This window comes from Spea bombifrons, chromosome 2, assembly GCF_027358695.1.
Source record: "Spea bombifrons isolate aSpeBom1 chromosome 2, aSpeBom1.2.pri, whole genome shotgun sequence".
Classification (NCBI taxonomy): Eukaryota; Metazoa; Chordata; class Amphibia; order Anura; family Pelobatidae; genus Spea; species Spea bombifrons.
This window is the reverse complement of record NC_071088.1, coordinates 114193000-114220104: the sequence shown is the minus strand read 5'-3', so window position 1 is coordinate 114220104 and position 27105 is coordinate 114193000. Positions and strand designations below refer to the sequence as shown.

The 27105-nt window shown below is 39.3% G+C and overlaps 1 protein-coding gene across 4 annotated transcripts in view; it reads right to left on the bottom strand.

Moving 5' to 3' along the window:
- Positions 1-1482: 1482 nt before the first annotated feature.
- KIF5A (kinesin family member 5A) overlaps positions 1483-27105 on the bottom strand; it is a 56827-nt gene continuing 31204 nt past the window's right edge. Inside the window, exons 6-29 of one of the 4 annotated variants that reach the window (XM_053455764.1) lie at positions 26914-26969; positions 25060-25147; positions 24306-24430; positions 22657-22761; positions 22182-22330; positions 21918-22066; positions 21208-21383; positions 21050-21118; positions 19572-19778; positions 19132-19278; positions 17708-17896; positions 16032-16149; positions 15422-15486; positions 14779-14888; positions 13931-14032; positions 13502-13562; positions 13342-13413; positions 13120-13224; positions 4763-4979; positions 4236-4386; positions 3853-3935; positions 3458-3485; positions 2587-2704; positions 1483-1832 (exon numbers count right to left, since the gene is read on the bottom strand). In XM_053455764.1, the coding sequence (XP_053311739.1) occupies positions 2626-2704; positions 3458-3485; positions 3853-3935; positions 4236-4386; positions 4763-4979; positions 13120-13224; positions 13342-13413; positions 13502-13562; positions 13931-14032; positions 14779-14888; positions 15422-15486; positions 16032-16149; positions 17708-17896; positions 19132-19278; positions 19572-19778; positions 21050-21118; positions 21208-21383; positions 21918-22066; positions 22182-22330; positions 22657-22761; positions 24306-24430; positions 25060-25147; positions 26914-26969 (2651 nt within the window). In that variant the 3' untranslated portion in view covers positions 1483-1832; positions 2587-2625. Of the gene's footprint in view, positions 1833-2586; positions 2705-3457; positions 3486-3852; positions 3936-4235; positions 4387-4762; positions 4980-13119; positions 13225-13341; positions 13414-13501; positions 13563-13930; positions 14033-14778; positions 14889-15421; positions 15487-16031; positions 16150-17707; positions 17897-19131; positions 19279-19571; positions 19779-21049; positions 21119-21207; positions 21384-21896; positions 22067-22181; positions 22331-22656; positions 22762-24305; positions 24431-25059; positions 25148-26913; positions 26970-27105 lie in introns of all 4 variants that reach the window. The other 3 variants (XM_053455761.1, XM_053455762.1, XM_053455763.1) reach the window with 3 other exon arrangements.

The window sequence follows — 27105 nt, the reverse complement described above, 5'->3', positions numbered from 1 at the left end:
CACTAACACAGGCTTACCTAGAACGGAACAGCTCGGCACTCCGGTCCCCTCGCCCGCTGGACTGGTCTCTTGGGGCGACTGTCTGATCCCGCCATGTGAAGTATAGCCCCCCTCATTCCCCCCATTTCCCCTTTTTTTCTTTCTCTCTAGCCCTCTACCTTCCTTCATTCCTATCCTCTTCATTATTCCTCTTCACTTTCTATCCTCCTGTCCGAGGGATTTGGTCAGGGAGTGAGCTGGCTGTGGACCCACCCACGGTTCTAGAGTCCTCTACAGAAATAGTAGTTACCCCTCTCACTCTCCCATCATAGGGGGTGCCACTAGATCAGGGGAGACCACATGGTGGTAAGGGACTAATTGACAGGGTTCGCTTCGTTGGGGGAGAGTTGAACCAAATTGTGCCTGGAATTTACTGGACTGTCAACAATCCCATGACAAAAATAAAAGTTTCTGTACAGTGCTTTGTATAGTAATGTAGGTTAGTATTGACAAAAATTTGCAGACCTGGAGGCTACCATTGCTGTCAGTCATGTGATATTTTGAGTGATTTTCCCCGCTCAAACACCACACTGAACTGATTCTTTATGGTAATGCTCAGGCCCAGACTGACCATCTGACATACCAGGAAAATGCCCGGTGGGCCGCTGGACAACATCAACACATACTCAACCTGCAGATGTGGCCAGTGGCTGGATATGCCTGGCCGCACGCTACATGAGCAGGACAAAGAAGCGTGAGGGGCGGCCACCTGGCAATCATCAGTCCGGGACTGGCAATGCTAATGAAGTCAAGGCAGCAAGAAGCCAATCTATGGATGTATGCCCTATGTGGCATATCTTGCCACCCCAAAGGCTGGTCAAATATCTGCTTATTCAAGATTAACACATTTCTTTTATGTTTAGGACATTGACTTCTCTTGAGTTAGAAGCATCCCATTAAATTGGTAAGATCACCTATTTAAAGAATATACAGGGTTATTCTTTTGAAATTTCGAGACCTAGGATGGGTTTAATATTCATGTTTTCACACAGCCGATACCACTGGGATTCTTTTGTATTCAGTTAATTAAAGAATAAATTTATAAAGTAACATGTAATAACCAAAATAACCACAAGGTGTCGCTTTTCTGTTATATTATAATCCAGCGACAATAACTACCGTATCTATATTAGTTTACTACCTCCATCTATAAAAAATAGTTAAAGCAGGTTTTTATGATCAGTTTCATACAGTGAGAATAGATAGAAGAAGACATGATCAAGGATCAGTTGTACCTACGGTATGGCATATATGCACCATCATATGTGTTTAAGTACTGAAAACATAACTTATTATTCGGTTGTAGGGAAAACCTCTTGGAGTAATCATAAAAATAACGTTGGCCAGTGCATTCATTTTTGTTAATTACTTTGAACACTTAAAAAGTTAATGAGAATTACATATTAAATCCGACTTACTCAAAAGAAAAGCACAAACAGTGACTTGAAATAACAGCATTCCTTTATTTCATGGTCATCCTTTTTTTCCACTTGCCCAGTGACACATAATAACTAACCCCATGTAAATGACACAGTGTTTGTGTGTGTGTGTGATCTGACAGATATACATTAAGGAACTAGAGGATAGAGTTTAAAACACAAGTGGATACATAATCGAGTGCATTGCGTAGGTATAGAATAAACATTAGCAGCTGTTAGTATACAGTACGTTAACAGAGCACAGTAAGAAAGACACTGAGCGAGAGTCATACAGGGGGAATAATGTCTGGCAGCAGAGGCCACAAAAAGCTAAATTGCAGCATGCTGGGAGTAAAGCTTCAGTCCCATGGGAAACTGGAAGTGAAGAAGAAGGAAGACAAAGCAGAGTTATTAATATGTTAGCAAGGTCACAACAGAATCAGAAAAAAGAACAAAGGTGTTAACTTGTGAACTAAAATGGTCAAACTCTCAAGGTTATTCAACTTATCAACATCATTTAATGCACACATATTAGTTGTATGCAAGATGTGAATCTTTTAAATTGATGTAATTTGTATATAGTGCAGAGTTGGCTTTGATCCTTTCCTATTTTTTTCAAGTTTCAGGGGAGGTCATGTGTGGTTTCAATTAACTCGCATTCCCTTACCTGAAGCTCACAAATTCCACTTGCAAACAACTCTTACATTAGTGAATGTGTGAGTTGTTTTGTTCTACCATAGGATGTCATACAACTGGTCAGTTGAGCTAACCCTTAACTCGACTGCTCACTCAACTTCTTAGTGGAGAAACTCAAAAGAGCAGATATTTTGTTAAAGCTGATTGGGAGTTGACTAAGGGGGTTTGGGAAGAATATGGGATAATTGAAGAGGTATGATAGAAAGCCTTCAAATATACATTAACTATAGGAAGTATACTTTGAGAGTATGGATTGTGTGTATAGAATATTCATATAGTGTTTGTTATTGATGTACATACAGAATGTGTGTTTGGTAATACTTGTAAAAGCTCTGTTGAAGGTTGTATGGGTTCACACGCCACTTCTTGTATGAGCCTATGACGATATGAATGCATTCTGCTTCTGGTGTCCTTGCATGTCCATGTGTATTACCTGAAAGTGCATGTGAGAGGAGGCATCTGCTGACTGCTATTAGCTGGCTGCTGTCTCTTGGTGAAGGGGAATTAATTTGGACTGATCATCAGCTTCACATCCACATGGCAAATCACTTCTGTGGAGGAAATTAAGAGTGAAATATAAGCACAATTTACTTACTGTCAGTTCTAAAACTCAAATTCACCCATTGTAGAAACTGGTAATGTACAATATTTGAAAGCACACAATAATAGGCTGGAGGAAAGACTATAGTGTAAAGTATTATATTATGGGGTCACCACCACAAAATAAATTGTAACTCGATAGAAATGGCCAAAATATTTGCTAGGTCTCTTATATAGGGTCAAAATGACTATGCTTCCCAAAATTACTTGATGTCAAAAACATAGAAAACCAGCCACCTAGCTAAAATGCTCCACAAGGTGGACAGGTAGGAGCTGTGATTACATGACTTGCTGTGCCAAGATCTAAGATCACCACTTATTAGGACAATGGGGGGTGTTTTGCAGAACAGTGACTCTCCTGCGAAACACTGGATAGAATATGATGTCATTTTCTACCGCTTACAGTATTAGGTAAAGCTTGTTTCCAGACACAGACCTCAACTTTAATTGCATAGGCTGATTACAGGAGTTATTTCCTCTTCCCAACCATATTATACCAGAGAGGCTCCAAGGTCAATGTTTGCTACAGCTTCCGAAATGCGTTTGCCTTGCTATTTTTAATTAAACATGACTTAAAAATGGCCATATGTCATTAATTGGATACCAGAATAGGTAATGCATATCATTGATGGACTGACATAAATAGACTGATAAATAGATAATAGCCAAATATAACTGTGACAGCTTTTATCACGGGGACTTACCGGTTGTCATTGATGTCTGTAGCATTGCCTGTGGAAAAAGAAAGAGTGATTCCTTAAATGTGGCATTTTACCAAAATGGTAAAAGTACCAGATTTTCATGGCCTTTATACTACAGTGATACATTGATGAGGGGAGTGTTACAAATTCCTGCTAGACATCGGGGGTAAAAGGATGTGCGGAGCAAACAGGACTCTTTTGGGACTGGAGGTCCAGGTACCACTGTCCTTCCTAATGAAATGAGTCACACTACTTGTCTATAGAGTCTTTAGTTAAAATTGATACCTTTTATTGGGTCAACATAGAAAATGATAATAGACATACACTTTTGGGGCCTTAGAAGTCTCTTCAGGCCTGTATAATATATATATATATATATGTACTCTATTTGACCTTACCATTATCCACATTCATCTTCTGGTAGGGAAGCAAGTCCGCACTGGAAGAACTGCTCCTTGAGGTGGTACATGGATTGACAAAGCTGAATCCAGAACAATAAAAAAGGCCAAACATTCTTTACATTTAGTTTTTCTATTCCTGTTACTATGCCTCAAGGACTGACAGAAAACAGAATTTTTTTTTTACATTTGATTTTTAATTAATTGTTTTATAACTGTTGTAACATTATCCAGTTGCATACCATGATCAAAAACTTAAAATAACAAGGAATAACAAAGCGTTCTATCACAAGACAGCATTTGAGAACAAGGTCTGATTCAGAGATATTTGTTCCCTGTGAAGCAGCATAGTTGACATATATTAAACTTTCAGGAATACTTACAATGTTTCATTGGTGGGGCTGGATGACCTCATGTATATATTTTGATAGTTCTGAAAGAGGTTGTTTGTGTAGCTAACAGAATCAGAATTACGAACGTTGTACTGGTTGGTTGGGGAGGATGCAGGGTAATGTCCAGGTCGGATGGGCTTGGCTGCAATTAAAACATACAATATTTACGTTATACCAGTGGCGGACTAATAATAATTCTGCAGTTCAACACCATCCTAGGTATTTTATTGTCTTAAATTCTCATGATAGATTGGCCATAAATTACAGAATATCATTAAAGAACAGCTGAAGAGCTCCAGTTTGACAAGCTGTTCTACTAACGACAGTTTGACAGCCTGTGTTTCAGAATCAAGACATGAGAACTAATGAATAAATTATGCTCATAAGAGAGGTATTCTATTTGCTCCAAAGATAAATATGTTCCTCACACATTTCCAGCACCTTAGCATCAGCACAGTACACAAGATAAATAATCTGTTCTATAAATGAATACAATTATTGTCGAACGTCAGTCTTACCAATCTGTGCAGTATGGGTGCGCCTCACTGTGTTCTTATAACGGACGGCCTCCTTAATACGATCTACTTCTTGCTGGTATCTCCTCTTGTCCTTCATGGCACCTTCTTTGGCCTCCTTCAGTGCACCCTCCAGGGCCTTAACTCTCTCAGCCGTAGCCCGAAGACGTTTTTCCAGTTTAGGAAGCTCACAACGAAGATCTGCATTGTCACGAACCAGCTTGGAAAAACCATGCAGAGAGGCACAAACAAACAAATAAATAACTGTACAGATAAAGAAATCTTTGATCCTATAATCCTAATGTCAACATCAATTTATTATTATTATTACAGCTTCATTATTATTTTCTCCATGTGGAATTCATGATTTGATAGGAATTCATATTACCTTCTAAAATGAATAAAATGCTATTGGAGCAAATATATAAATATATTAATCAGGACGAAGTATATCTCCCATCCCATAAAGAGACCTCACAGCCCAAGTGGAATGCTGCACTGGATAAATCTTGATAAGGTTCCCATTTCCCAGTTTTGAATCCTCTTTAATTTCACAGGAGACTTGAATCAGACCATAGTAATCTCAGTTAGGCAAATCGGGAAAATGTAATTGCAATTTCCACTGAACTCTCACAAAGCCTTTTTACAGAATCAAGTAAGAATGAGATTGCGTGTTCAAATTGTGACAGGCTGGCCAAGTTGTCACCTTCATATTATACATCTTGACATCCAGTGTCACCAAAATACACTGCTCAAAATAATAAAGGGAACACTTAAACAACACAATGTAACTCGAAGTCAATCACACTTCTGTGAAATCACACTGTCCACTCAGGAACCAACACCGATGGACAATCAATTTCACATGCTGTTGTGCAAATGGAACAGACAACAGGTGGAAATTATAGGCAATTAGCAAGACACCCCCAATAAAGGAGTGGTTCTGCAGGTGGTGACCACAGACCACTTCTCAGTTCCTATGCTTCCTGGCTGATGTTTTGGTCACTTTTGAATGCTGGCAGTGCTTTCACTCTAGTGGTAGCATGAGACGGAGTCTACAACCCACACAAGTGGCTCAGGTAGTGCAGCTCATCCAGGATGGCACATCAATGCGAGCTGTGGCAAGAAGGTTTGCTGTGTCTGTCAGCGTAGTGTCCAGAGCATGGAGGCGCTACCAGGAGACAGGCCAGTACATCAGGAGACATGGAGGAGGCCGTAGGAGGGCAACAACCCAGCAGCAGGACCGCTACCTCCACCTTTGTGCAAGGAGGAGCAGAGTGTTTCTGTCCACTCAAACGGTCAGAAACAGACTCCATGAGGGTGGTATGAGGGCCCTACGTCCACAGGTGGGGGTTGTGCTTACACCGTGCAGGGCGTTTGGCATTTGCCAGAGAACACCAGGATTGGCATATTCGCCACTGGCGCCCTGTGCTCTTCACAGATGAAAGCAGGTTCACACTGAGCACATGTGACAGACGTGACAGAGTCTGGAGACGCCGTGGAGAACGTTCTGCTGCCTGCAACATCCTCCAGCATGACCGGTTTGGCGGTGGGTCAGTAATGGTGTGGGGTGGCATTTCTTTGGGGGGCCGCACAGCCCTCCATGTGCTTGACAGAGGTAGCCTGACTGCCATTAGGTACCGAGATGAGATCCTCAGACCCCTTGTGAGACCATATGTTGGTGCGGTTGGCCCTGGGTTCCTCCTAATGCAAGACAATGCTAGACCTCATGCGGCTGGAGTGTGTCAGCAGTTCCTGCAAGAGGAAGGCATTGATGCTATGGACTGGCCCGCCCGTTCCCCAGACCTTTATCCGATTGAGCACATCTGGGACATGTTTCGCTCCATCCACCAACACCACGTTGCACCACACACTGATCAGGAGTTGGCGGATGCTTTAGTCCAGGTCTGGGAGGAAATCCCTCAGGAGACCATCCGCAACCTCATCAGGAGCATGCCCAGGCGTTGTAGGGAGGTCATACGGGCACATGGAGGCCACACACACTATTGAGCCTCATTGTGACTTGTTTTAAGGACATTACATCAAAGTTGGATCAGCCTGTAGTGTGGTTTTCCATTTTGATTTTGAGTGTGACTCCATATCCAGACCTCCATGGGTTGATAAATTTGATTTCCATTGAGAATTTTTGTGTGATTTTGTTGTCAGCACATTCAACTATGTAAAGATGGAAGTATGTCATACGATTAGTTCATTCATTCAGATCTAGGATGTGTAATCTTAGTGTTCCCTTTATTATTTTGAGCAGCGTATATTGATTATCCTTAGCTCATCTTTCCAAAGGAAAAACTAAGTAATGGGATTAGGGGTGCCCTTATGAGGCTTTGTGAACTTAAGTAAATAAGCATGTGCTAACTTTATCACTTTCATTCTGTATGAGCGAGGTACCATTTCTACCTCTCATTTCGGAGAATAAAATGGGGGTATGGTTCCCTCGACTTAAGGGCCACTGACCCCAAAACATTTCTATAGGCATTCTGTAAAGTTAGGTAGTTATTTTTTTCCCTTCCAAACTGATAAAACATCTGTTTCTTTGATGTCAGTGGCCCGTGGTTCCTCCAATGCTCCTGTTGAGGGGTTGGCATCAATAATAGGGCACAGCAAAGTTTCACCCTTATTATTTCTGCAAGTTTGCAGTACAGTTTGTTCTTTTTCTTATTCCTTATAAGAATAAGTCCAATAACCACTAGGATACCTCCCATGAATAAGCTCAAAAGGAGAAAAGTCTAAAGAAGTCTACAATAAATAAGTAATGTAGAGGAGTGTCCCAATATTTCCCATCTCGATCTACCACTTTATGCAACATGTACATTCTATTTCTATTAAACCGCTTGACTAACCCATCTGTTTGAGGGTGGTATACAGATGGGTTAGTGCTTTTATCCCATTACCTATTATTGATATACCTTTTGAGTGTATCACCATGGACTTGGCGGGTCCTCTGGAAAGATAGGCTAAAGGCAATCAATATATTTTGGTGGTACTGGATGTCAAGGTGTGTAATATGAACTGTGATCATCAGCCTGTCAGAAGTGGGGTCTTTCACTGAACCTGTTATCTCTATGGAGGATGTATTAAAGGCCCTTCTGCATGCTACCGCTGTACAGCAGGAAACAAGTCGGCTGTTAACTGCTCAAATGGGGCTGTGTTAGAAGCTCAACAAGAGCACAGGGCTGTCCTGAAGGAGATGGTGGAACAACTCTCAAAACACCCTGTAGCAGTGATTTAAGGCTGATCCATGCCAACCAGTATATGCCTCAGGATGATGTGAAAGCCTATCTTACAGCTTTGTGAAGGACTGGAATCAAGGAGCAATGGTTTAAACTATAATGGGCTGGTTTCTGGTTGGTGAGGCCTATTTTGACCTAAAGGAAGAGACTGCAGCAGACTATGACCTTCCTAAAGCTGAGATTCTGGCTATGAGAAGCGATGTCTAAGTTGAGTGGAAGTGACGTGATACTTAGGAGAATACTAGTTGATGTATCAAAATGACATTGATACAGGTCGATCCAGAACTTTGGTATCGTCTGAAAAAGTCTGTTGTTACTTGCAGAAATTATTTGGCAAATCAATAATCATTCAGAGTGCCTTTAGCCACCCTGAAGCGAGACACCCAGAGAGCTAAATCATAACTTACAATAAGATTAAATGAACAGGAGAATAATGTGTCATGATACAGCAGTGGATGGCATGATAAAGAAGCAGCCATAAACATAGCTCAATGATCACTAGAGCAGAATGATGAAAACCTAGGGCTATATTAAGGGTAAGTGCTTATAGTTGTACAGTGACTGCTCTACATGTAGCATTATTTCCAGAACTAATCTTTAAAAATATTACCCTAACAATTTGACTCTGCCTCATGTGAACCTTATATCTTGGTTTCTGAGTGAATAATCAGGTTATTGGGCTCACATAGTAGCAATAATGCCATCTGTTATGTCATCCTAAAACTAAGCCTCTAACTGTGCTGGTAAGGTCTGACTGGCTGATCATTGGCTTATTATAGGTCAATGGTGTGCCACTACAAGTCAAAAATAGTTATTTTTATATCCAGATTGATTAGTTACATATAAAAGTCATTCTGGTGGTGTGTGAAGTGACAATAGAATAATTAGAATCTAAGAATATAAGCACATTAGTTACTATATTTTGCAAGATCTCAAAATATATTCTAATTTAATACAAGCCCTCATTACCAAGAATGGATGCAACTTGATAATAGTTTGTTGCAATTATAATTGGTTCATGTTCATGGCATTGTGTCTGAGCATTCACTGTGTCACTGCTGTGCCTGTTTATAGATGGTGTGATGGGCAGTGGAAGCCATGCTATAGACTACAGCATCTAAAGACATAGTCTACTCATCAAAGTTTTTTTTTTTTTTGTATGAAAGGCCCATAGAGAAGTTAACTTTAATGGCTCAGTGCAAAAGAGGCCATAGTTAAGTTTACAGCTCTTCTTCCCTTTTGTATGTACAGTATGTCTGTTTTTATCATAATGTGGTTCCCCTAGTGTGTCAATAATATACCACAGCAAGATTGTAATGGCGTAAATAAATACCCAATATTAGTTAGGGTTTCCTGCTCAAGTTTCTTTTTGAGCTGGTTAGCAAGCCTTTGTGTTTAATTGGTGAGTGAGCAATGCTCAGATCTGCCCACTTCCTGCTTGGGTTCTTCCCACTTCCTGTCTATTTGCGGTTAGCCCTTCCACCATGTGCAGCTTGACCCAACCCTTGGGCCTCTTCCTCCCTCCTATATGGAGCAGGATAGGCAGAGCTCCGAAACGGGAGGGAATAGTTTGCCGGCATCGATTATGGTCTTACAGGAGAGAAAATAAGAGTCTTTGATGATTAGACCTATTGGGTTTTAAACATATATACATCTCATCTGCTGACATAAGTGTGTGTTTTAAGTACAGGCGATAAAATGAAAGTCCATGCTCTGCAAATGTTTTCATCCACTAGCATTACGGTAAAGCATTTGTCAGAGTTGCCACCTTGACTCCACACCAGCTGCAAAAATAGGCATGATATAGTTTTCTTTGCACCCTAAAATTAAACGCCTTCTCTGTCAGGTGTCACCCTCTTTTCAGTATGGAAGCAGAGAAAATGGATGTATTTTTCTCAGTGGTTTAAATGAATAGCTTGAACTAAAGAGGCATTGGTGAGCAGTGGGTAAGCAGGCTGGAGCGAGGCAAACATCTCTGTATTAGCATCTTTCAGTACCTTCGATACCCAGTAATCCAGCTAAATGGAAGGCAGCAGGGAGGTAATGTGGGATACAAATGGCAGTCATTGAAATAAGATTGCTTCCATCTATAAAACTGTACATGCAAACCAAAAAATGCTAAAAAAAAAACCAAAAAACCCAAAACAACAAAAACAGGAGCAGTATGAGGAAAAACAAAACTGGACATGAAACCAGAGGTTGCTGCAGAGAGTACTGGAGGTCTACTTAAGACTTGGATGATCTCTGAAGGTCTGTGGCCCTGTGAAGACCAGAAGTATATGATTCTATTGATAACCCACCAGAATAATAATTATCTCAGACGTAATAACTATTAGAATAATAATTATCTCAGACGTAATAATTATTAGAATAATAATTATCTCAGACGTAATAAAAAGTGCAGAGTTCTGGTAAATATATCTATATAGAAATGTAGCCTGGGTAACAGGTTTCTATATATTTATATATAAACCAAAACACATTGATTAATATAAATTATGTCGGCTTCCCACACCCAGCTGGAAAAGCCTTCTTAACAAATAGTATCATTATATAAACCCCAAACCATTGAAAGAATAAATATCCAGCCATATTTTAGGATGATTATACTATATATGCCTGGATAACTGAGGCCCTCTAGCTGTTGTTAAATTGCAACTTCCATTACTCTTAGCAGCATTCGAAAGCCTCAAAATATTGTTCATTGTCATGAATGCAAGCAGCTGGTCATGGCCTTATGAGCAATCTGTGTAGCCTCCAGCTATCATGGCTTTTGGAACAGAGTTCTTACTATAAATATCGCATTTTTGTGTGAGTCAAACATTTTAAAATAATGTATGAAATCAACTGTTGTACATATATTTTGAGATTTCATTTTAAAACAAATGGAAAAATTACCGGTACATAAAGAAGCAACTTTGCTGATCAAGCAGACTTCATAAGAACTTGTAATCACACTAAATCCACATTATGGATATAATGATTATTCTTTTTAAATGGGATTTTTTTAGATCTTACAATAAAAAGTAAAACTTGGCAAAATAAGCATTTATCCCAGGACATTGAACCCGGCGCAGCACTAGGCAGTAGACTTGGGCATTTGGATTCGAAATATCTGCAAAGGAGGAGGCACCAATGAAGCAAATGAAAACGCAGCAGAAAGCTGTCACCCTCTGTCATGCTCTCTTACTCTCTCGTAATGTCTCCCTACCTTCTTTTTGTTCTTGTTCTCTGCTTCTTCTACTTCTCCTTCGTGTTGTCCGCTTCTTCATTCTTCTCTGGTAATCTGCTTCTCCCAGTGACCCACTGCGTTACCCTGGCCTCCTGGAGCCAGTGCAAAAACACTTCTCTTTCTCCATGTAAGGTCTGCATTATTCTGGTCTCATGGAGGATTTCGATGACAGGAAAGACCCTCGGTGTGCACAACGGGGACAACCTCTCCCCCATTCCTCCAGTCTGGTGAGAGGTTGTCCCCTTTGTATGCGCCGGGGCTCCACCCTGATGCTAAAGTGCTCCAGAAAGCCAGGGTAATGCAGCGGATCAATGGGAGAAGCAGATGACCGGAGAAGAAAGAAGAATGAAGAAGCGAAGAACATGAAGAAGAAGCGGAGCTGTGGAGACATGGAAGCGGTTGGCAGAGAAGGTAAGGAGACATTGAGAGAGAGCGTGAGAGAGTAGGACGGAGCATGACAGACAATGAGTGAGGGTGAGTGACAACAAATTTAGTTGGAATGGAAAAGACCCTCAGAATTTTGTCCAAACAGAAAGGGCAGGAAACTATTTATTGCCAGAAAACGGATGAACCAAAAACAAAACCAGAAATTTGTCCAAATTGTTTTTGGTGCATGTGCACAAGTCTATGTGGCACTACATATTTTATAAAGGGTAACCATGTGTTAGATTTTAGATATTCTCTCACAAAAGCACCACTACCCAAATTATCTCTTTACAGTCAATCATTAATTATAAATTGTTTTAATTCTTTGGGACAGCTTTGGAGATAATTAAGCCACTATTGTTTAACAAAAGCAAACAAGATATACTAGATTTAATATAGAGAACTTTGAAAATAAAAGTAAGGAGTACAATGAGAAGGAATAATATCAAGAATACATCAGTTAAGACATTTTAATCAACATATAAGGACAATTCTGAATATATTACATTACATATTACAACTGTTTGTTGTAGACACTTTAAATTAGGTTCCTTGTAGAAGTTAATCAAATTCTTCTAGCAGGCTGAGGGTAAATTTTAACATCTTACCAACCTACTTAAAGATCCCCCTTCCTACTTATTATTTAATATATCAAATAATGCTAGATTCTTGAACTTTACGTTATAGATTTTAGGTTTTACAAGAACATAGAAAGTTCGCCTGGAAGTGTTAATGGATTTTTAAAAAAATGATCTGCCAATCATGAATCCAGACATATTGTCAAATGAACTAGCTAGTAGCTGTGCTGGATGCTGCAATTGAACTTTCCAGGACCCCTATGTCTGTGATGCATTGTAACAGCGTTTAGCTGACAACCGAGGCTTAGTTTGATTAGACTCAGTAGGGCTTTCAGTGATTTGACAATTTGTGAATGACACGGCTCATTCTGTGTTAGCCGGGCCCATCTAGTACCTCTGAGTTGAGCCCATCTACTCTGCCAACTGTCTGACTTGCTAACCTTCTTGATTTTATGCTTGCTTACTATCATTTAGGACTTGTATTGACCACTGATTCCACAAAGCAGTACAACTGACCAGTGCCGGGCATGGAAGGGAAGCACTCTGATTGGTGGACATTTTCTGAAAGTCACCTTGGCCCCAGTCCCTGAGTCTCCATTTTTGCAGAGCAAGCAGCATAAGAGGAATAATAAAGACCAACATAACAACAGGCAGTGGCACTAAGCCAGGCATACGAACGAACAACAGCTCCCCATTGAAGATGATACGTAGGAATTATTTTCCAAACACAGAAACATTTCTTATTACAATGGATAAAGCAGAACAGCAGTCGCACAGCAGTGCAGCACAGAGCTCACTGCTCGCAGAACAGATTTATTTTAGGTCACATATTGGCTGTGGTCTCCACCATACGTCTGTCTAGAACATGAAACCTACCTGTTTGTGAACCTTTGTAAGCTGCTCCAGGTTGTTCTCAAGAAAGGAAATCTTCTGTTTCTGGGAATGAATCCCCCCACTATCCTCGGGTTCCATCTCAGCACTCTGTAAAACCAAAATAAAGGAATTTAGCCGTGAAAACCTTTTAATAATATAATATTATTGACGGAACATAATCTCAAATTGTTCATGCAGAAATGTTTAATTTGATTGCCCACTTACTTTCTTGACTCGAGATGTGACGTCTTGAACAAAAAGCTTCCGAAGATTGTGGAGGGTCTGGAGTTCACGTGCCTACAAGTGATATAGCAGAAAGGCGGCTAATACGTATCCAAACCTACTCTTTCAGAAATACATTTAAAAGGATAAACGTGGTACTTACAACGGTTTCCTCGAGCCCTTTAAGATCCTGCTTGGACTGCTCGTGTTTCTCGTACAGAAATCTGTGAAGAACACAGCCAAGTTTTTAATATTTTCATGCATGCGCACCCTCCAATTTTCTATCCTGAAGCTACCCATACCTCCCAAGTGTTCTGGTTTTCCCGGGGCAGTATTGATTGTCCCCCAACATAGGTTTCCTGATTTGGAAACCTGAAATGTTGGGGGTTACAAACGTCATAATCTCCAGGACGTTAGGATCGCATTTAGGTCCTCCAGTTCCGCGAGCTGATACGCTTCTGTAATTTTGGTTCCATCTGCCTGCTTCTATACTCTAATAGGAAGCTTGTTTGTTCACACGGGTGAACCAAGACATACCGATTCCTCTTTGCCTGAACTGATGCTCTGCTCCTGGATATTAGAAGAGACTTACGTCAGCTCCTGCAGTTTATTGCTCTTCTCGTGCTCCTCGCTTTTCAGTTTCTCGTAATCAGCACGCAACTTCTCCAGCTCCAGCTGCAGCTTCTGGTTCAGACTGAGAAGAGAAGCAGAGGGGTCCAGGTGTCTATAGTGCAATCTATAACTTAAAGGGGAAACGTTGTCTTTGCAGCTTTTAGCATTTATCAAACTATGATTGGTGTTTTCTGTTTCACTTTGGAGATATTTTGTAAGCTTATTATTATTTGTATATAACCTTCCGGGAAGATGAGACGAATCAAAAAAACAATGAGCAACTTAACAATAATGGGGAGCTAGCTTCATGAAGAAGAATTGTGCAGATCCCGAGAACAGAGAGTTAGGTGGCTGCTCCCATGGTATACACATTTGGTATAATATATTTATAATGTAGATATACAACCTAGGTCTATTAGTGTACCGAAGTGTAAAATGTATGATGTATAAAGAGTAACGGTTATTTTTATCTTTACAGTAGGTCTATAATGACTTCAACCAGGATTGCAAAGATTTAGATGGTTTGTCCCTGAGGCTTACAGCATCCAGGAGTTAAAAAAACGGTTCTGCATTGAATTCTGAGCACATCTTAGTCCTTCGGTTTTGTTGTGACTGTACCTTGCACAGGTTTGCTCTATTGATGCAGTGATTAAAATGCAGTGACTAGTTCAGCCCTTAAGACCTGTAGCACTGAACGTGCTTTCTAGATGACCAGCATTTGAGCTCCCCTAATAGTAAATAATACCCACCAAGGCATGGAATATACAAAAAAAATTGTATTTCTAGCAATGCGACTGTAATCAACATCCTAATGGCCCCCGATCTTACTCTTTAAGTTCATCAATGATCTTCTGCTTCTCGTTAATCTCATCCCGGAGACGGGCCAGCTGTTTGTGATGGGCTTCGCGATGACTCTCCATTTGCATCTCCAGGACCTTCTAAGACAAAGGGGCACAGTTTAATTGAGAAATCGACCCAGACACAATAAACTGTTAAATAATATACCTTACTGCATGTTTTTCCTATATAAATGCATGTACTGTCTGTTTGAAGTATAGCACATTTGTAATGCAAATTTAATTCACTATTTGTTTTACATTTGCAATGTACTTTCCTCTTCCTGGAATGTCAAAGATAAGGTAATATGTGTCAAACGCTAAATTAAAGTATTTTATCTTATGGAAAAGTCTTATGCAAACTCGATTTGGGGTCTTTGGAAAAACAAACTTTTTTCCACTTCTTCAGATTCCTAGTCGATAAAAACAATAAAACACTCTGTGTTGTAGATTTTTAACAGAGATCTATTTCAGCCCCAACATTAGGTCAAGGATGGACAACCTCCGGCTCCAACTCTTGACTGAGAGTAATTGGGTGTGTAGTCCAAGTTTAGTTATAAGAGCTATAAGTCTGCAAGCTACAAGTGTTAAGTTAAACAGGGATGCACACAGAAAATCATTCAAAAAAACCTGACCTTGACCTCATGAGCATCCTTTGAATCCTGTTCCTTATCCTTTGAAGCATCTTCTGTCATATTTTCTGCCAAATGAAAGAAACGGGAAAGGTTTATGACAATCACAGTCTATCCTGTTGGGGCAGGCTCAGTAATGGTGAAGCCACCCAGCTGAAGAATCCTATCACTATTTGCCTATTAAATTTGAGCACTAAATAAGTAATTACTTTTATATATTTACAAAATTTACAAAATACTTTATATATGCAAATTCTTGCGTACTGCCATTTTGTATCACTAACTACTCCCCAACATGGCAGCACAGCACTTGATTGGCTTATTTAGAAAAGATGCAATATGCCGTATTTATATATTGTCACTACGTGATAACCTACCTTCCCCCACAGGCACAGTATTTTTTAATAATTAAATCATTTTCATTTTTTCCAAGTTGTTTTATATTTGTTGTCTAGTAAACGCTATGACTTTCTTTTTGGAACTATAGAAAGTTCTATTTAAACCTGACATGCTATCGTGACCCAATGAATTGTCTAGTACTTCAGTAACTAGTGTAAAAAACCATCTCCCACATAGCATGTTTTCATTTCAGTAAGTGTGAGTGATCACCGACCTTGAGTCTGCATCTTGGCTAGCTCCTCGCTCAGTACATCATAGGAATCCTCCAGCTGACGTTTCTTCATCTCGACGCTATGCATGTATTCTGTCAGGGACCTGATCTTAGCTTCATGCTGCGGAGGAAGTAACAGTACTCCCAGGTTACAGATCTTAGTAACATAAGCTAGACAAAGACGGACTGCTGGAACCAGCCTTTGGCTAGAAAACAAGCTTTATTAATAGTCAAAGACACCAAATTGTATTGATAGTCATATGGGCAAGGCAGACAGACAGCTTTAGAGATAATGTTGTATACACTGGAATCATGTAATGCAGCCCTGGTCATAGGGGACCCTAACGCTTTTTTTGTGGACGTGCAGGCCCTTTAAAGCTAACACAATGTCATTTATTACCTGCCAAGTCCAAACTGTTTGTTACCATAGTGGTGTTTACATGAGAACTGATTTTACAGCCGTTTAAACCTAAGACAGGCTAAATTTTTAGGGTGTTAACAGGTTACAGGAGAACCCAAGCACCTTGTGTCATGTCACTCGACACTGTATCAATATTTACAGGATAGAAGAACAATTGTAGCTAATCTAACCCTGTCTGGTTTAGAGATCATATGAGATGCGTTGGTAATTATAATTTAATACAGCAAGCAAAATAAAATACATTAATAGGAACTAAACCCAATCCTGCTCGTTAGTGACTGTACACATTACCCCTGTATAAACTTGGTTTTGCTGTTGATGACTGTTTTCCGCCCAGTGTAGCAGCAGGCACTGTATATGATCCATGCGTTCTATATAAAACATCCGCGTTTGTTGGTTGTCTTGATTCTTTAGTAAAAAGCTCTGTGGTTTATAGAGTTTTTTTCTTGTAAGAGAAATAAATCTCTTTTGAGAAATCTCGCTAAGAAGCCGACGGCTTTTCTATTGACAGCGATGGACTTTAGAAAGGTGTGATTGATGTTATATATTTAAGAACAGGAACAGTGAAAACAGAAAGTTGCTGCTGTCTAAATAATGAATCCCAGGTTAAATCAGTGACGTGTGATGCACAAGTACCTTTCAAAAATGATAAAGGCACACTATATATATATATATATATATATATGTATAAATCATGTCCAGTATAAAACAAATGAACCTTGTTGGTAATATAAGCCTCCTAGCTGCTCAGTGACCCCCACCAACAGCTACCATAGTCTGTTGGGGGTCTGTAGACCTGGCAGCAATGACCTTCCTTATCACTTACTCCCTGTAGTCCCTGCTGTTGGAGAACGCCGAGACATGACATGAGAACCTGTACTGAGATCTACATTTTCTAATTGATAAAAACAATATCATACGATAAGATTTCTTCAAGTCCTTGGATTTGGTGGGGTTGCCAACAATATATAAATATAAATGATGCAACAATATAAAGATGCGGACACTACTACACGATAAAATTTATCCAGCACTTACTTGTAATTGAAACAAAGTGTCATTAATAAACTGCATCTTGGTCCATCCTATGTTTTAGTTTTCAGTATTTAGTGAGAAAACTAGTACTAATTGTATGCATTTTACGGTGCCCTACTCCATGGTTTGCCTTGCCAGTCATTATATGTCTTTCTATAATTTTGGTATATATATATATATATATATATATATATATATATATATATATATATCACAGAAATACCTGAGATATAAGCAGTTGGCAAGAGGACAGCTCCCGTCCAGTTACTTCCATCTTCCGATGGCACTCCACCTGCAAGTTCTCCAGCTGGCGGCATCTCTTCACTACCGACTTCACCTCGGATTTAATTTTACTAATATACAAGCGGGCTACTGTAAACTCTTCCTCTATGGCACCACTGATCTCCACAGGCTGCAATGGAAACCATGGTTAGATATCAATGGGAAGAGGAGAAATCACGATAACAAAGGAAATTGTCATACAAAAATATCAATCTGTTCTGAAGAAACAACTGTTATGAGCTGAGAGTAGGCCATATCAGGTTATATCAGATGTACACAGCCATTGAAGTTTGAGAGATACATCTCAAGTTTGAGGGGGATGGGGAAATTAAGAAACTTTGCAATGGTCTGTTTAAAAAGCATTACGAAATTCTTCACTGGTATCAGCACCATGGACCGAGACCATGTAAAGCAAAAGATTTAGGCATTAAAAGAAAAGTTAGGTGTTTCAGTTCCCTGATATCACTATGCATAATGGACAGCCAGCCCTAGCACGTTTCAAAGCTGATCTTGAATAATGTATCGGTCAATCAGAGCTGATATATTATTGCAGGAGAAGCTTACTGTGGTTGGACCTCACAATGCATCGTGACATCAAGGAGTTGAAATGTTGAAGTTTCCTGCAAGAATAATTTTCATAATTTTGTTTTATTCCATAGCCCTATTACAATAGGGAGAATAAAAAGTTACAATAGCATTAATATTGACAACAAAATTAACATAAATTTTAATGATGTAATTAAGATGAATTATCATCAAGATGAATTATAATTTCAATAACATTCTGTCTGTAGTATTTATGCCTAGGCCCTGACTGTCCAAAGATGGCCCTCCAGATGTTATTTAATTACACCTTGGTACTTGTCTGTTACCTCCCCAATAATCCAGCAGCCTCTGCGTTATTAGTTACAGTGGGATGGTGTGTTGCAGTGGCAACTGCTAAACTGGCAGAGGTATATCAGACAAGTTCCTAGTCTTCTGGTCAAGGGATGATGGACGTTATAGTCCAATAACACCTGAAGATCTGAACAGCCCTGAACTAGGGAAAAATAGGATGTGAAGAGAGGCATCATTTGAATACAGACTGCAATGTAATGTAAATTAATTGCACTTTAGGGATCATTAACTAAGAGCTGGATAATAACCATTTCATAGAAATAATGTGACAACCTGAATGTTTATTCTGTAAAACACAGCTATATTTTATTAGTAACAGTCATTACTTAATTTACCACTATCTCACCAAGTTAAAAAATGCCTTTTCCTTCAAGTCAAAATACCTAAACACAATGAAACAGGTGACTATGTAAACATGCAGATCAGCCCGGTCTGTGTTTCGGTTCCTCCGGAACAAGGAGTACTCACCAGTTTAAATTCTCCATTGCCAACAATGACACTGAACTCACTAAGGTCTTTCATGAGTCCATTTAACACCTCGGCAATTCGCTTGCGTTGATGAGAACTGAATTCCTGCAGGCGATGCAGATCATTTTCGAGGGAAAGCAGAGTAGCCTGAAGAAGGTAGAGATGTCATGAGTTGGCATAGTCACCCCTGGATGTTCCCAAGTGTCACTCCAGGACATTCCCACTGCTCCTGCACAACATTCAACCACCCGTGCTTTGTTCTATACTTGCCCAGTGTCTGTAATATTATATATTGTGACATATTAAAGCCCCAGGGAGATGTTTTGTTGGCTTTTGTGTAGATCGTGTGCAAATGTGTAGAAGTATTTGTAGAAGTATTTGCAGAGTTTGTACTCAGGAGTGCCTGTTATATGAAATATGAAAGAGTATTGCTGACTTACCACTTTCTGGGACAGCTCATCAGCAAGGATTTTGTTTTGCAGAGTCTTGTCCTCCACTTCCTGTGACTTTTGATCATAGTTCACAGCCAGCTCCTCCAGAGCCTGCAGGACCTCCTTGACTTCTTCTTTGGCACAGTCATTCTCCGACTGGAGGCGGCTTAATTCCATCTGAACCTTGTCATTGTCACCACGGGTGGATATCAAGAGCTGCCATAAAACAAAGGAAAGTCAAAAACAAAAATCCGTCTGTCCAGAATAATGACCTTGTAACTATATTATTTTACTTTATTAAAGTTAATGATATAGTTGAACAGATTACCCAAAGTCCACCTTTAAGCCTTTATCCACCACATGCACAAACATAGCATTTAAACCCACACACATGACAATTAAGTGATATCAACAAAAGATATAATATATTATATGTATTTAAAATATAATATTATATATTATATGTAAAATATACTATATAATGTTACATCATTAAACAATTATTTCTGAGAAGGTTCTGAACATTCAGCAGTACTAGAAATTATGCTTTTGAGGAGAAAAATTCCTGAACAATCCATGTGCTTCATATAAAATATCTCAGTAACTTAATAACCACATTGCACATATAGAATATGTTTTCTACAAATGTAAAGAATGTTTGCTTATATATTGATTCCTTGTTTGCTTTAGGAAAATGTGTTTATACAGGTATGAATAATTTTATTTATTTGTATAAGATATACCCTTGAGAGCAGGCTTCATAGATATCCAACACAACATCATCTTATCTCTTAATAAATATCTATATACATCTGATTAAGAGCCTCCAACATGCCAGACACTTTAAAAGTAAACATATATTAAAAAAATAGCACTACTATTTGGAAATAAATGTAATTTTAGGGATTTTTAGGTACCTCATTTAAGCCTTTTTTATTTCAGAAAAAAACATGAAGCCATTTGGAAAAAGAATGTGTGTGTATGTAAGTGTACAGTGGTAGGTTGAGTGGCTGTTAAAGTGAGTTTGTGTGCTAGTATGTATATGTGTTAGTTGTAGGGGGTCCTTGAAGGAATACTGCAACCAGATGCCACTAACCCTAGGCTAAGCATGTTCTCATAAGGTGTTCTTATTATCTTAAGGCAGAGTGACTGGTGGAGCAATGGGCTGGACAGTGAAATGGACTAAGTGCGGGCTGATGGGAGGGTCATTGAAGCCCAGGAGATAAGCATGTACTGGCCCCAAGATTTCTGATGGTGGCCCTGCCCAGGACAATGTGAAGTCTCAACAGGATTATGTCCCATCAAATCTAGAATTTCTGGCAAGTTTGCCATTTATATGTTGTGAAGCTTTTTAGCCACCGCACATACAGTATGTATTAGGAAGGAAATTTGCAGACTTCTATTATTATAGCTTGTAATATTGAAAATAACACTTCATTGCAGTCATCTGAACAAATATGAATTTCACAATAAACCACAAACGTTACCTCATCTTGATCCAACATCTGTTGCTTGAGCTTCTCAACAAGCTGGCTCTGCTGATTGATCTCATCATCCTATAAGAGGTAATAACCAGTCAGACTTTTAGACATTCATAAAAATGGACCATCGAGATAGCGTTTACACCTTCCAGGTAGGTACACACCTTGTCATCAAGTTGTTTGTACATTTTACGAATCTCCTCCTCATATTTCCTTCTTTCCTCTTCTGAGATCCGGATAACAATTGATGAATTATTATCATTAACGGGGGTTTCATCACAGGTGTCCTGGGTGAGCTGTTCCCCATCACTGAGTTGCTCAGTTTCAGGCACATTCTCTCCTAGAAATAATCGTCCATTTGTCATGCTATGTGTATTGGGTGCTACTCAGTAAACTATATATAAAACCCAAGGATTTTTTGTAGGGTCAACTGCTGCCTGCCCCTCTTGCCAGCCCTACTTGGGTTTTCGGGGGACAATATCAGGGAGAGTTTACAAGGGGCAGAGGACAATCCTCAGGGTTGCCCTAATTTAAACATTTATGGCTACTAGTTTAACTTTATTTTGTTCTACTTGCAATTGCACAGGTATTCCCAGGGGCGTAGGTTGGTAGACTTAAAGAAGCATGTATGTTTTGACTGGATGCTTTCTATACTTTCCCTCTCTTTATAGATAGCATACAGTATTGAGCATATTGAGCATGTTCTCTGATACATACAGTATGTCTTAGGCTGCTTTATTACTGAGCCACTTGGCTAGACTTGCTAGCCTTCCTTTGAACAATATTCTGCTACAGAACTGAAGATATTTGGTGAAATTTACCTCTCCCGCAAACCCTAGGATATATCACGTACCAGTTCTCAGTTCTTCCTTACCGCTCCTCCAGCGGCTGAGCTCCGCTTCCAGCTTTTGAATGGTCTCCTTCATGGTCTTGTTCTTCTCCTTTTCCTTCTCAAACTTCTTCTTCCATTGCTCAGCTGTCAACTCCAGGTTGACGGATGCTGTGTTCTTGATGGTCTTAGCCCTGTAAGAAAAACATAATATAATGTCTGTTAACCCTTAACTCTGCTGACCACTTGAGTTCTTAGTGAATAGATCCAATAGGTGTTTTCATTAGCTAATGTTCATGGGTGTATTACCTCTGGCCAAACATTAGAGTTGACTTGGTCTCTGCATCATTGTAGTTAGACGGAGAGCAGCAAATGAACATAGTTGTCCTGCAATTTCCTCCCAGGGAATCCTGAAGGATTCGAGTCATCTTACTGTCTCTGTAGGGCACGTAACCTTTCTGAAATACAGCAAAAATGTAAAAGCAAAATGAGCTTCATAAGCCTTAAGAAAATCCATGCCTACAACATTTAAAAAGGATTTCCAAGTTCACTCTTTTTAGTTAGCCCCATCCTAGATATGGAAAACCTCACCCCTATATGTGTATAGCTACCATGTATAGATAGCCCAATCCCTACAAAAGCAGTCCCCAAGAAGAGGGAGAGCTCTGGGTAGCCTACCCAGGGAATTTTCCATGTGTGGTAATTTATGCAATTTATGTGGTAATTTGCCAATGGAGAATACATTTATTCCGCTTAGGTGTAAAGTATAAGAGAACATCCTTACCGATCCATCAGCCAGAGAAGATATGACATTTCCCAGGGCAGAAAGAGACTTGTTAATGTTCTTGGCTTCATCCAAAACAGCACCTTCAGCTCCAGTCTTACTGACCTGGTAATACAAACGATCAAATTATTTTGGTTTCTCGATATTAATACAAGCAAGTTATCTCATATCACAATCTTCTGACACTCCTGAAACCATAAAGTTTCTGCCTTGAGATGGAGCGGATCATTGTAAATGCTTACGGATTCCATGAATAATTGGGACCTTGGGTAAACAGACGGAAGAAAGAAAAAGAGTAATTTGTCTTCACAGATCTTATAATAGAAAGTGTCAGGAATGATGGACCTTGATAAATGTCAAGAAAAAACCTTAAACTTAAAAATTTAAGCAAACTAAAAATTGAGCAAAGCTTTGCTATAAATATCCAGCTATCAAGGTGACAACATACCTTGATTTATTGTGGTACTGTGGCAGAGACCTGAACCACTAGGCAATGCATCTTCCATCATTATCTGTCCAAAACTATGGCTGCTGTGTTTGGAAGTAGGTCATGTATATACAATGTACTGAATTCATTTTAGATTAATTCAAACAGTTATGGTCACACTGTACCATTGCATTTGAGGCTGATGTATGCAAACACACAGAATGTGTCAGTTAGTTAAATGTCATGTTAGGATGATGTTGCCAGCAGCTTCACAGCCTCAAATGGTGCCTAATGGAAAGTCTAGCACTGTGTGTATGATAATCAGAGATTCTCTGCTGTAAAGGGTTACGATTCCAACAAGGACAGATTTTGCTTACACTTGTGGCTAAGATTCTTACACTAAAATCACAAAAAACAGTTCAAATAAATTACATAGTTATCATTGTAGTGGTCAATATTGCTACACATCAGCCTGTTAACTATTAAAGAGAGAGGTTGAAAACCTGAGGAGTTCCAAGGTATGTTTATTGTGCTTCTTGTTAATCAATCTTCTTTAGGCCTAGACTAGTACAAAGTAGAATATAGCATTGGGTAGACTGTAATGTCAGTGATAACAGACGAGAAAGACTTAACGTTAAGCAGGCAATGCCGTAAAGTGATGGAAAAGAAGCAGGGTGCTGGGTTGTATAGCTAGAGGCATTAGTGGCAGGAAGAGGGAGGTGATTCTGTCCCTCTACTGATCTCTTGTCAGGCCTCACCTGGAGTATTGTGTACAGTTCTGGACTCTATCTCCAGGAGGATATTCACATATTGGAGAGAGGGAAACTAAAATGGCTAAACGTTTTCAGGGAAAAGACCAGGAAAGACCCCTAAGTTATACAGACCTACACATATGAGACATCTTAATTGAGTATAGATTTAAAATTGCTAACATAAGAGGGCCATTGGTTTTCATATGAATACTACTGCATTTTCTATGGAATGGGTAGATGTGAGTTGACTGTCTATGAAAATATCTCTTTATTTCAGGGGTGTCAAACTCGCCTTGAGGGACACAAAAAGCACAGATTAGCACAGAATCCTGGTCGAATGGCTGATATTGATTAAAACATTTGTGTTCTGTTTATGGTACTGATTGACTAAATTGGGGACATGGTTTTGGAGTCACACAGATGAAGGTGTGCCACAGGATGTTTGTCCAAAATAAAGCTTTTTGTCTGACCTTTTCGCTGCCAGCCAAGTCCACCAGATACAGCTTTCCACTAAGCTTCTGCTCTGTCTCCACATTTTCCTGTTTGATGTTGATGAGGAAGATGCTATGGCTGCGAGAGCTGTGTTCATTCATGTCTAAAACAGATAGACAAGGGTATGAGGTGAGGACAAGACACAAATGTGAAAATGTGTCATAAATTATGGACAAAATCTGGCAATAAAAAAAACCATGGGGCTTCTATCTTCTAAGCAAAGGAAGGGGGGAACATGTGGAGTACATTAAGAGACAGAAAAGAAGTAACAATTTTATAGATAAAGGCAGATAAGCAATGTAATTAGATATTATGAAAACTCAAGCACTTTAAGTGTATACGTTTATGGACACATAACTCCCAAGTGTCCTGTTTTCTACAGGTTTGCAGGCATCATGGACCATTTGGGGAGATCCTATGACCTCCCTGTCCAGTCTACAGACCTATAAGATCAAATAAGGTCTGTGCTGTTGCAGGATCTACACAAGTCACATGTCCCATCTGGCCTCCTTGCGATGTAGTGAAGCTGTGCAGGATATATCATATCATATTCTGGCATTTGGGTTCACTACCTTTGGAGTACAGTGTGAGACATAGGAATCTTAAGGTGGCTCCTAAAAATATCACTTTTGAACCACCACACACACACAAGAAAAAATCACAAGCCTGCCTGTTTCCACAATTCTACATAGATCTTAAAACTCCTCTAATAAGACAATGAACAGCTCTCACTTGTCACAGCTACATGGCGGTTGGATTTTCCTTCATCAATCACGTCCAAAATCTCCTCTGGACTAGATACAAAGCGCTCCGTGCAGCCCTGAAAGGGAAAAAAAAGCGTGATTAAGATTTTTCCTTGTAATATTTTCACTGATGTAGATAAATAATAGTAGCAAAAGAGTTAACAACACTTTTTCAGTTATTCGAGAACTTTCCCCTTGTTATGGTTGTAATAGTGTTATCCATATGAATCTAATTTATCTAGAGATGTCTAGTATTTACCTGAGGCCATAATTAAACAAAAGATTAATATACAAATGAACATTAAAAAAAAAAATAATAATATTAATACTGCTCCTACTTTTTGACAGTAAAGGATATTGATTGACTTAAAGTAAAGATGACGTCATTCACCAGGCTGATGACATTTTCCAATTGTATATATTAAGTAATGAAAGGAGACTACTGATATCTCAGAGAGGCAATGTGTATCATTCCTTGACTAATCTAATATACGTATTATAGAGATTGTGAAGGCCAATTCACGTATAACAAGAAACCATCTCTATTAGGCCTGGAGACAACAGAAAAAGGCAGCTTAATTCCCTTGCTATTTCAGACTGGCAGATGTTCAGATACAGAAGCAGACAGCCTACAGTCAATTACAATGTATACGTGGATTCCATTAAATGATACTAAGTACTCTGATTATTATTCAGCAGTAACCTAACATCTCGCTGTCAGTACATTTACCGTGATGTTGACTTTAACCAAAATCTGCTCAAATGTGTATCCTAATTTCCTTGGATCATGTCATACAAGTACAAAGTAAGATAATGTTAGTGGTCTTTTTAGCCAAATCGTACCTATGCTCACAGGGGCACATAAAAGACACAATTGCTCCTGTATATAAATACCTCTTCTTGGGCGAGATAACATTTATTTCAATAAAAATGAAGAGTAATTAAATTCATTTTAACCTGAAGGTGCCAAAGTTTTCAGGGTATAGACCCAGGAGGACTCCTATTGTGATAATTTAAGTTGCCAGTTGCCTTCACAGGGACCCGATGCGACCATGTTGGTTGTGATCAGTACTTACTGTCCCCTCAAATGCTATTGCATCCTCACTTCCTCTGGTAACGCCCCAGAGGAGCCCCTCACCTTTTATGCACTCGCAGAATATCAAGGTAGAGTTAAATCTAGCGTGAGAAGCTAGCTGTTTTTGCAATTCCTCTGATGAAGCCGAGGGGACATCGGGCATGTCAATCTTTAGTTAAATGTTTTCCTTCCGGTTTCAGTCGTGTAATGCCTGTAGGAATCTGGTTGATAGTTTACTAGTGGAGGAGGCATCCTTATGTAGAATCTCGTCCAGGTGGATTGAGCAGTAGGTTCTGTTTACAATCGGATCAGCATAGCTTAGCTACTATAGACAGGGATTTCGCATTGACGCTGCTCTCTAGGAATCTCTTGGGGCAATAGATAGTAGCATAGGGTTATCACTTACATTGTATTGATTTGATGCATTTAGAAAGAGATACACCTGTGATTGGGTACCCCCTCTATAATGCGGTTTTAGGAAGATTCAAATATTAGTTATATATATATATATATATATATATATATTCCTAAACCAAGGTCTGCCTGGTGGCCAGGGGGTAGCATTCAGTTTCTAGTACAGTGTATCCGTATATACTGTCACCATTAATATTTCAGTATTTCAAAATAAAGGTCACTGGGTACTTCTAGGTCAATTGAATCTTCTTTATTCCTATGGTTGTTATGCAATTTGTGGCTTGGATCTCGTTAACAATAAAGCAATAAAAAAACAACCATTTTTAATGTTTCACTTTTAATGTCTCCTCTCACCTTGACAAATGGAACACGGTTTTTGTCTTCGTGAACCGAGAGGTTTGTCTTAGATACTGAAAAACAAAAGGAACATAAAATGAACAGAAACCCAGATCTGATTTGATTTCATAGATTTTATCAATAAAAAGACCTTGCATTTAACAGGGAACTAACATTTAACAAAGAATCATCATTCCCAGAAATTACACT